We start from the raw sequence: 11,917 nt of genomic DNA, 5'->3' as shown, positions 1-11,917 counted from the left end.
ATATTTTTGACTGATATGATTATCTRTTTCATATCTGCAAAATAGTTCAAACGCTGTCAGCTCCACTTTAATGACTTAACATGTTTTTTTTTAACATTGTGTCACTAGTATCAGTAGTAACATGAGACATTTTAAGTTGAGGATTTTCTTAAATGGAGCCCACAGATGGTCAAATCTAAGGTGATTAAGCCTTTAAAAATCCTTTGCACAAAATGATTAATCAGATCATTTAGATAATGTTATTTTCCTTCATTTAAATTAAAATCAAGTGACACTTGTGTTTTAAACACAATTATCAATGGAAACTATGCCATTAAAAGGGTGTGATTAGCTAACAATTTTCTTTAATATAGACCCCTCCCCTGATAGTTTTCCACTGGAGAGAATTGTTGTGATTTTCAAGATGGTAACACCAATTACATAAAACTGAGGGACAGACATTATACTAGCCGAAAATAGGTATTTTAATAGCCTTTTGTTTTTATTGATCTATACAATATATTAAATACTTTTGTTCACTTTCTAGAATTCTAAATAATAGATCTCTCTCTAAATCCCCAAAACATTTCACAACAACTCTACACAAGACAATTTGCATTAACATAGTTTTGCAGTATAAAGGACTTATGTTTTATGTATTATGTTTTATCATTGATAAACAGCGTAAAATATAAACAAAAACATGTATGATGTGTAATTGTCTTTACATTTTTAYGATTACAAAGCCAAGGGATGAAAATACCTCCACAATTCAAGAACAACCCAATGGCTTCAACGCAGTGATCATATCATACTGAGAGCTATTGAGTAGAGGGGAGTTTATGACGATAAAGACTGGTCTGAAGAGAAGACTACACTCTTAAAAAAAGGGTTCCTAAAGGGTTCTTCGGCTGTCCCCATAGGATAACTGTTTTTGGTTCCAAGTAGAAGCTTTTTTTCCCCAGGTAGAACCCTTTTGGGTTCCATGTAAAACCCTATGGGTACAGCCGAAGAACCCATTTAGGTACTAGATAGCCTCTTTTTATTTAAGCATGTAGTGGCTCTGGCAGGGAGCGTGTATCGATCGGAGCAGGCAGCACCAGAGATTCATAAAATGATAAGTATAGTTTCAGCCCACAGCCTGCCAATCCTTATCCGCTCACGCTGTGCACTCCTTTGTCTTTTCGTCCTGCTTTGGCAGATGGATCCAGAGCTGAGGCGAACGGGAGCTTTGAGGGCGGAGACCAAAAATAGAAGCATATGAGTAAAAAACTGAAAAACACAGCTTGAGGCAGATGCTTTAAAAATACAAGAAGAAGTCACTGACCCATCTGTTTCGAGGAAATCCCAATATAAGGGTGCAGTGTGCATTACACAAGGCTCTCCATCACAACACCTAAGAGTAGAGATCTTTGCCTTTAACCTTCCCATCGCCCAAAATAGACACCATAGATCCCAGGTCCCCCTTGAGAAAGTGGTTTCTAACTTCAAGGGTCTTGTCCTGGTTAAATAAAAACAAATAATCTAAAACCCACATCCCCATGGCTTCAGATTCACTGAACCACATGGGAAACAAACTCTGTTAAATCAATCTTCATATCATGATTTTTGTATTGTTCATTGTGGCTAGACATGAAACACAAACAGTAGTTGACATCCAGCACACCTGGTACACAGAACAACATCTCGACTGTTGAGACCATGAGCAAGGCAGCAGACAATGTTGTAGCATCCCATGACACATCTGTGACACAAAGCATATATTAAGATTCTGGTGAAATTATGCAAAAGATAAACAAAAACATAAAACACAAGCCTCAGTGAAGAGCCTCTGTCTTTATTAAAGCCACTTGGAAGTGGTATTTTATGCATAGTGCTAAAAGCATGAAAAAAAAAATACAAACTGAATTTCACTATGTGCTTTTTTCCCCCAACTAGTTTCTTTCTACTCTTTTCAAAATTAAACATTTTCTTAAAAAATATATAAAATGAATCATGGAAAAATGTGTGTACTTCCTGTTGTGTTTGTTCTGTGGTACAGTGCATTAGAAAAGTATTCAGACCCCTTCCCTTTTCCCACATTTTGTTACAGCCTTATTCTAAAATAGATTAAATTAATATTTTCTCAATCTACACAGAATACCCCATAATGACAAAGCGAAAACACATTTTTAGAAATGTTTGCAAATGTATTAAATATAAAACAGAAATACTTTATTTACAGTAAAAAGATTCACCAAACTAAAGTAAAATTAAATTGATTGGACATGATTTGGAAAGGTACACACCTGTCTATATAAGGTCTCACAGTTGACAGTGCATGTCAGAGCAAAAACCAAGCCCTGAAGTCAAAGGAATTGTCCGTAGAGCTCCGAGACAGGATTGTGTCGAGGCATTGATCTGGGGAAGGGTACCAGAACATTTCTGCAGCATTGAAGGTCCCCAGGAACACAGTGGCCGATCACAGAACACAGTGATGATGGACCATGATGGACCATTCTTAAATGGAAGAGGTTTGGAACCACCAAAACTYTTCCTAGAGCTGGCCACCCGACCAAACTGAGCAATCAGGGGAGAAAGGACTTGCATGGCACCATCCCTACGGCGAAGCATGGTTGTGGCAGCATCATGCTGTGGGGATGTTTTTCAGCGGCAAGGACTGGTAGACTAGTCAGGATCGAGGAAAAGATGAACGAGGTAAAGTTGATGAAAACCTTGATGAAAACCTGCTCCAGAGCGCTCAGGACCTCAGACTGGGGTGAAGGTTCTTCTTCCAACAGGACAATGACCCTAAGCACACAGCCAAGACAATGCAGGAGTGGCTTCGGGACAAGTCTCTGAATGTCCTTGAGTGGCCCAGCCAGAGCCCGGACTTGAACCCGATCTAACGTCTCTGGAGAGACCTGAAAATAGCTGTGCAGCGACACTCCCCATCCAACCTGACAGAGCTTGAGAGGATATGCAAAGAAGAATGGGAGAAAMTCCCTAAATACAGGCATGCCAAGCTTGTAGCGTCATACCCAAGAAGATTCGATGCTGTAATCACTGCCAAAGGTGCTTCAACAAAGTACTGAGTAAAGGGTCTGAATACTAATGTAAATATAATATTTCAGTTATTATAATTCTTTATAAAATTGCAAAAAGTTTTTAAAATCAGTTTTTGCTTTATCATTATGGGGTATTGTGTGTAGATTGATGAAGGAAAAGAAACATTCAATCCATTTTAGAATAAGGCTGTAACTTAACAAAATATGGAAAAAGTCAAGGGGTCTGAATACTTTCCGAACGCACTGTATCTATCTACTGTGTGTAGGACACTAGCCTACTACAGTATCTGTAGTTCCTTGGTGCTGTCTCCGCACTGCTGGTGGGAGCTGGGAGTGTTCAGTCAGTCAGGTGCCAGAGATCTCCCGGCGGATGCTAGCTCGGACAGCCAGCTGGGATAGATGCTCCTTTATGTCCTGTAGTTTCTGAGACAGAGACTGGTTGTGTGTGCACTGGGCCTTCCTAACCAGGCCTGCTGCATCACCAGCCCCTCCTACAGGGGACAAACAAACAAACACGAACCTAACATGATCCTCATTGCTGGTAGGTCAACCTTTTTGTCATATTTTAAAATGCATATTTTACCACAGGTAGCACATGGGACCCACTCTTCATTTACCTTTTCAAGTTTTAGCCACATACAGCACAGATGAGACAGGATCATGTAAACATAGGTCACAGCATATTCTCCAACTGCATAGATGAGCTCATTTCCCCTGGTCTCAGGTTTTTGAGTTGCAGTTCCTTTTGTTGTGCTGTTTTGTTTTAGCTTAGTAGAAAGACGGTGAATGTCTTTGTACTGACTGCACCTTGTGGAGGGCCGAGGTACAGCCTAACCTAACCAAGATCAGTCTGTAGTGTGTGTCGTGACATGTCAGCTCCACTCTGAGCGTTGGAACGACCCACACCTCACGTAGCAAATTAATCAGAACAGAGATTTCCTTCAGAAGGCCAACTCTTTTTCTCAGGGCATAGATAAATCAAGAATGAACAAAGGTCCACACTAGACAGATGGACTGACAGACATGACAGGAGAGCTTGTGTGGCGCGAGGCTGCCTTGAGCATTGGTGACAATCAGGTACACAAAATCAAGTACACAAAAAACTGCATATGGAGTTCACACTCAATCCAGAGTTTTGCCCCCAAAACCTTTCTTCCTTCTCTAGTAAAACACCTCAACTGGGCTTGATCCAGTAACAGTACTGCCCATTGGCTCCTGGGCCGGTTGGCTGGCTGGCTGACTGCCTGAGTTCCTGCCTGACTGGTTAGTGTCCAGTGCTGCCTGGGGGAATTGGCTGGGGTCACTTGCTGCTGGCACAGGTGTCGGTTGTTTTGACAGCGTTAGTGTTGAGGTTGTCTGAGGGCCGCGCCGGGTCGGATGACGCGGCCCCGTTGTGTTGAGTCTCGTCCATGAACTGCTGCACGGCCAGCAGCACGGCGTCTTCCACCAGCCTCTTACTCAGGCTCACAAGCTCCTCATCGTCAGGCTCCGGACCCCTCTTGACACCTATACAACCAACGACACCATAACAGCTAGCGTCACTACCCTGTTACTACTCACACCATGCAGCCTAGCAGCTCTAGGCTATATTACCCTTGCTCTATTCCAGCTCAGTGTCAACTTCTGTCAACACAACAAGAGCCCCTTGGTTAAAAGCTCTTCAAGGCTCAAAGTTAATCAGTTAGTAGTGATGGTAAGATCATACAGTATCAAAGCACATTCACAAAGAGACTGGGAAGTACATTTGAGAAATTAAGTGACCTGTTATTAAGGGAATCTGTGAATTTACTGTGGCTATAGTTGCATGAGATATTCAGTCCCTGCAGTAATGTTCTCTTGTTAGCTATTGTATCAGTGACAGTCTGCCAGTGTGTTAGAGTTGGGATTGTGCATTAGATTGACAGGGGATTGGGTATTGACAGGGAGAACACTGAGAAGCTAGCTGAGACTAAAGCAGGACAAACACTGCTATCAATCTTTCATGCTGTTGCTCCAGTAGTGTTTGTGAGTCAAGGGAGGGAGTCAGGGAGAATACAGTGCATTAAATGAAATGGTGCTTTGGGCCTCAGAGAGCCCACTGAGAGACAGAGAGGCACGTACTTGTCCGAGCAGCCCAAGGCCCGCTCTGAAAAAGATCTGCAAGACAAACAATAGCCATTTAGCAACAGAATAGCACTTCTCAACTCAAATCAGACTCCATTTCTCACAATCAGAGGAGTTTGTGTGTCAATTAGCCTATTCATTTTTTGGATTGGCCATACATATTTTGATTGATTGACAGAGCATACCTTGATTGTAGTACTGAATGATTTGAGCTTGATAAATGTCAACACTCATTTTGAAATAGTACTTCAAAAGTACTCATAATACTTCACACATTTGATTTATGTGGTGTTTTATGGTCTTGTACTCAGAGGACCACTGTGTTACAGAATCAAGTAGTCAGATTAAGACAGATTAAGTGTATTATTTTCTCTTAGGGATGAGTCTCAATCTCCAAAGACATTTTATTAAATACTTACAGCAAAGGTGGATAAATAATTAGCTTTCTTTAGACTGCAAAGTAATTACCTTTTTTTAACCTACAGTGTGAAGATTAGAATAAAGAGTGCACCGTTATATGAGTGACATGTGGAGAAGTTAGTTATCAGAAGCATGAAGAAAAACATAACTCAATCAAGGCAGGAGAGTGCACTTTGAACCATGGAAGTCCTCAGAACAGAGACACAGTGTACAATACATATAAGGTTGTGCATACATCCATTGAACTCTATGCTAGTCATTGTATTTCTAGGTATGCATACATCCATAGAACTATATACTAGTCATTCTATTTCTAGGTATGCATACATCACACCTAGAGGAGACAGCTTTGCGTTGACTGACACCAAACCTGAACATCGTAGACTACAGACTTTTTCTCTTCCACTCTAGCTAGAATATTGAGCAGCCTGAGAGGCTAAACTATATTCCATTAGCTGCTGCACAACCTTATGAGAGCAGTAAATGCTCCATCATCACCCACAATAGTGTAAGAGATAAGGCTGACCAGAGCTGGCCAGCAGGGCGTATCAGAGAGAGAAGTGGTTCACCTTTTCATTTGGACTGAGACGAGGGAAGCCCAAACCCAGTCTCGGCTAGGCTTGTAATCATGGCGATAGCATTAGAATGAGTTTGAGAGTATTGAACTATGCAGGTATCGAACACCACTCACTCAGTCTGTCTCTCTGTTGCCCTCTCTCCTCCACTCTTGTGGCCAGACATTTCATTAGAAATGCCAGAAATGTAAGTTGTTTTCCTCCATCCCTGGGAGGGGGAGCTGTGCGGTGGAGCCTGCCTGGAGGTATTTCCTGAGGAAAGGGCAGCTCCATTAGAGAGATCCTGAGAGGAGAGTTCCTCCTAAACCACCAGGTCATCTGAGGGAAATGAGGCGAAAGGGGGCCTGGTGGCCTGACAAGGTTGTCATTGGGTCTCAGCTCCAATCTGTCCTAACGAGGTTAGCAAAGGCTATGTGTGTGATAGAGAGACATGCTTTGCTTTATCTTGGCCAGGTCGCAGTTGTAAATGAGAACTTGTTCTCAACTAGCCTACCTGGTTAAATAAAGGTGAAAAAAATTAAATAATAATAAAACATCCAGTATGAGACGGCGTAAAGAACAAATGGCAAGAGAGAAAAGGAGTGCCCTCTTTCCCAGGGCACAGTGGCTACATAAAAGCAAGCAGAAAGACAGACAGAGAGGAGTGCAGACAGGCAGCAACAAGCAGGACAACAATGCCATTAGGCCATAGCAAGAAACCAATCAAGGTTTCTCTCACAATATGGATGCAGCGTAGAACACACTGAAATGAGAATTGTATCACAGATACAAATAAGGCAACTAGCACTGATTTTCTGTGTGTGTGTCTTTGTTCTGAGTCATTCCCCCATCTTTTCTCCTCCAGTGGCTGTTAACTGCACTGTGAAGGACAGGCATACCGATCAGCTCTAGCTGGGTACAATCCCCCCCTCTTACCACCACCCCACCCCTCTCCGCCATGCTGCCTTTTAAAATCCCAAAGCCATTATGTAGCCCTGTCGGGGTTGTCAGAGGCTCTGGGCTCACAGTTTGTGCTGGTGGAACAAAAGACAGCCCCTTTTTCCATGGAAAATACAGTATTCACACGGCCAGCCAGCGGCCAAACGAGCACACGCTTCTCGCACCCAGCTGTGCTCACGAGGGGTGGCGACGTCAGTCATCACCCAACAAGCATCTGACCTCTTACAACAAACCTATTCACCCCTCTCATTCCCTTCGCCATCCCTCTATTTTCCCTCTCTCACTCCCCCTCACCCCCTAGCTAGAAGTAGGGCAAACAGGCTCTCAGAACAAGGCAATCTCTCTGACTGCAGTGTTTCAGAGAGAAAGGGCTGCATAGAGTTGGAGACAGAGAAAGAATGCAGACAGAAAATCCTGCCAAATCAAAAAAATACATCCCAATTTAACCTAGCTTTGCCAGACTGGCCAGACCTTTGGACCAACTCATAAAAATGTCTTGAGGAATGAAAAATGAATTGGTTGGCAGCATGGGAGCTGCCAGTGCTGAGAGTGCTGCAATGTCCATTGTTGGAGAGGCTGTTAACGCACAGCAGCTCTAGAAAGAGAAACTGTCACTTTGACAGACAGCCCCAAGTCCACATCTACACACTAATTACAGAGACAGGAGCACGCACATTTATGGCATGTGCACGGTGTTGGACTGTAAACTCCTCCGCAACGCCAAGATGAGACCTAAAGTGCAAATACAAGTACACACGCACACAAAATCACATACTTACCCACACACACAATACAAACATAATTATGGACACACACACACACACACACACACACACACACACACACACAATACAATTATAAGCCCCTTTATTTCTCCTATAGATCTGATTTAGAGTCCCAGCCACATGCAAACCATAAGACAGACACACACACACTTACTGATCTTCTCCTCCGCTCGGGAGAAGGGAAAGCAACACAACTGCCCCATGGCCGATCCTCTCCGCTCCCTATATCTCTTTTCCCCTCTCTATCACTCCCTACTCTATTCCGTTGCAAACGGATGAGTGGTAAAATCCAGCACAGCTTCCACACCGCCTGAGATGGAGTGAGTGAATGAGGGTGTAAACGAGAGGCTGAATGCTGCTCTCGCTCTGTGATGAAGAGGGGAGGGGTGTGAGAGTCCGGACAACGTGACCGGGAAGATTTTAATTTACTGGCAATTTGAGAAATTTACCGGACCCATATGCATTGGATGAGTAACCCATTAGGGCATCCACCCACGGTGCTCAGAATAACAGAAATCATACTTAGATTATGGTAATGCTTCTTAACAGAACATGCAACTCCTGTAATGAAGCAGCCAATAAAACATCATTTTCAAACATTTGCCAAAATGCAATTTGCTGTAAATCACTATTCTAAACAGCACACCTGATAGCGGTTCCGTAAAAACAAGGACACTTCTAAGTGACCCCAAACTTTTGAACGGTAGTGTACATTTGGCAAATGTATTTCCATGTACTTCCCTATTGGACCCACCCCTATGCCATTTCGCTCCTGTTCTATTGGTTTTCATATCAACTTTCTTTCGTTATCCAGAGCCAAAGGCACAATTCCAGTCATATTAGTAACCCATCCTAGTTGTTGCATCTTTAGACTCCCCCTCTTTCAAGTTCCTAACAGAGATTTTAATCTGAGCCTGTAATTGAACACACAAATGCTGGTGCTCCAGATACTCAACTAGTCTAAAGAAGGTCAATTTTATTGCTTCTTTAATCAGACAACAGTTTTCAGCTGTGCTAACATAATTGCAAAAGGGTTTTCTAATGATCAATTAGCCTTTTAAAATGATCAACTTGGATTAGCTAACACAACATGSCATTGGAACACAGGAGTGATGGTTGCTGATAATTGGCCTCTGTACGCCTATGTAGATATTCCATAAAAAAATCTGCGGGTTTCCAGCTACATTAGTCATTTACAACATTAACAATGTCTACACTGTATTTTTGATCAATTTTATGTTATTTTAATGGACAATTTTTTTTGATTTTCTTTCAAAAACAGGGACATTTCTAAGTGACCCCAAACTTTTGAATGGTAGTGTATATAATGAATCCTGTCTATACAGAAATAAATAAAATCATTCAAAATACTTCACCAGAAAGCCTGACACAGCCACAGAGGAATTGAGGATCATTACCTTCATTTAAAAAATTGCTGTTGATTGTTTCAAATCGCAAGCTTGTAGGCCTATGACTATTTGGGAAGCCCTCAATTTGGGCAGCACGCGTTGGAAATAGGCCTATTGTCTATTCAGGAAGCCTGCGTGGCAATAGGGCTATGTCTATTCAGGAAGCCTGCGTGGCAATAGGCCTATGTCTATTCAGGAAGCCTGCGTGGCAATAGGCCTATGTCTATTCAGGAAGCCTGCGGGCAATAGCCTATGCTATTCAGGAAGCCTGCGTGGCAATAGCCTATGTCTATTCAGGAAGCCTGCGTGGCAATAAGCCTATGTCTATTCAGGAAGCCTGCGTGGCAATAAGCCTAAGCTGATTATTGAGTTGCGGTCGTCAGTGAAAAGCATCTAAAATATGTCTGAAGATAACGTGTCTCAAGTATAATTTAAAATGTTGAAACAAGGGGAGGGGTGTTTGGCGAAGATATAGGTGAGTCTCTCTCCAGAATGGCTCAGCTGTCTTCTGCCAATTCGTGCGCTTACACTGTGTGAATTGTTCGCCCTTTAATAGAAATGTTTTATCAATTACCCATTACATACAGTGAGTGTACAAAACCTTAAGAACACCTGCTCTTTCCATGATATAGACCAGGTGAATCGAGGTGAAAGCTGTGATCCCTTAATGATGTCACTTGTTAAATCCACTTCAATCAGTGTAGATGAAGGAGACATGGATTGTGTGTGTGTGTGTGTGTGTGTGTGTGTGCCTAATGTTTTGTACACTCAGTGTATTTCAAAACTATAGTTCCTCACAGTAAGCAATTTGAAAAATCTTTCCAACAATCTCCCCCTTGATAATCACCAATCCTCAGCGTGAAAGAGCAATGGAAGTTATAGGCCTACTCCTGCATTGGTTTACAGGCTATGATTTCCATGCGATACTTTCTTTAGCCGCCAATGGATCACGGTGTATCAATGTGTGCTAACGGCAGAGGCTGGTGATCTCGCAATAGTAAAAAAAATATATGTTTATGATTAACCACACAGACAATGATTTTGAAAAATGAAAACGTTATTATTGAAATTAAGCTCATCCACGAAAATGCGCATTTGAAAATCAGAACTGGCACGCAGAATGGTACGGTAGGATACATTGTAAGCTTCCCGACATTCACGCACCAGCAATGAAGTCTTTATAAAATAATTGCCTCCCGTTTCCGTGGTAGGATTTAGCCTATAGGCTACTTTGAAGCGAGGTAAGACATGCCTCATAATATGAAATAAAACATTCAGATTTCAAACCATTAAGTATATTTTCAAAATGCATACTGCCTTCAGCTCACATTGTAAAGTGGTGGGTGACACACTGATAGCCTGTTGCCTGCAGTTGAATGGTGAATGGGAGGCGAGCTTCAATTACCAGTTGAGAAATAAAAATAGTATCTCTTTTTAATCGTGCACCAAAACTGTTTTACACACACATGACTGCAAGCTTTGTTGCTTGGCATATGGGAGCCTAAGTCCCTCCGAACTGTGATTGTCATTGATGGGACTATGCTGTACTCTTAAACTGTGATTGGAAGAGATTTAGTTGGAGACAATCTATTATGGAGGACCAGCAGCTGTCTGAGTGATGAGTTGTGACCGATCCTTGTAGATGCTGGATTAAACCTGAGTCAGGCCGTTAAGGATGTGTGATGGCATTTTTAACAGGCCATTGATGGACCACAGACACGGCAGCATTTGTCCTCAGCTGGCTGAGAGGGCCGGCAGTCTCCAGCTCCCAACAACAGTAACCACTCAGCTGGCTGAGAGGGCCAGCAGTCTCCAGCTCCCAACAACAGTAACCACACAGCTGGCTGAGAGGCCGGCAGTCTCCAGCTCCCAACAACAGTAACCACACAGCTGGCTGAGAGGGCCAGCAGTCTCCAGCTCCCAACAACAGTAACCACACAGCTGGCTGAGAGGGTCAGCAGTCTCCAGCTCCCAACAACAGTAACCACACAGCTGGCTGAGAGGGCCAGCAGTCTCCAGCTCCCAACAACAGTAATCACACAGCTGGCTGAGAGGGCCGGCAGTCTCCAGCTCCCAACAACAGTAACCACACAGCTGGCTGAGAGGACAGCAGTCTCCAGCTCCCAACAACAGTAATCACACAGCTGGCTGAGAGGCCAGCAGTCTCCAGCTCCCAACAACAGTAACCACACAGCTGGCTGAGAGGGCCAGCAGTCTCCAGCTCCCAACAACAGTAACCACACAGCTGGCTGAGAGGGCCGGCAGTCTCCAGCTCCCAACAACAGTAACCACACAGCTGGCGAGAGGGCCGGCAGTCTCCAGCTCCCAACAACAGTAACCACACAGCTGGCTGAGAGGGCCAGCAGTCTCCAGCTCCCAACAACAATAACCACACAGCTGGCTGAGAGGGCCAGCAGTCTCCAGCTCCCAACAACAGTAACCACACAGCTGGCTGAGAGGGCCGGCAGTCTCCAGCTCCCAACAACAGTAACCACACAGCTGGCTGAGAGGTCAGCAGTCTCCAGCTCCCAACAACAGTGACCACACAGCTGGCTGAGAGGGCCAGCAGTCTCCAGCTCCCAACAACAGTAACCACACAGCTGGCTGAGAGGGCCGGCAGTCTCCAGCTCCCAACAACAGTAACCACACAGCTGGCTGAG

The 11,917-nt window shown here is 43.6% G+C and overlaps 1 protein-coding gene across 1 annotated transcript in view; it reads right to left on the bottom strand.

The window, feature by feature from the left end:
• Positions 1-458: 458 nt before the first annotated feature.
• LOC111954177 (A-kinase anchor protein 7) overlaps positions 459-11,917 on the bottom strand; it is a 51,339-nt gene continuing 39,880 nt past the window's right edge. Inside the window, 3 exon segments of the mRNA XM_023973701.2 lie at positions 459-4,532; positions 5,127-5,162; positions 8,003-8,088. Coding sequence (XP_023829469.2) covers positions 4,327-4,532; positions 5,127-5,162; positions 8,003-8,088 — 328 coding nt within the window. The 3' untranslated portion in view covers positions 459-4,326.

This window comes from Salvelinus sp. IW2-2015, linkage group LG28 (assembly GCF_002910315.2).
Source record: "Salvelinus sp. IW2-2015 linkage group LG28, ASM291031v2, whole genome shotgun sequence".
In the NCBI taxonomy this organism is placed as follows: domain Eukaryota; kingdom Metazoa; phylum Chordata; class Actinopteri; order Salmoniformes; family Salmonidae; genus Salvelinus; species Salvelinus sp. IW2-2015.
The sequence above is the reverse complement of the archived record's forward strand: the minus strand, read 5'-3'. Positions and strand labels throughout refer to the sequence as shown.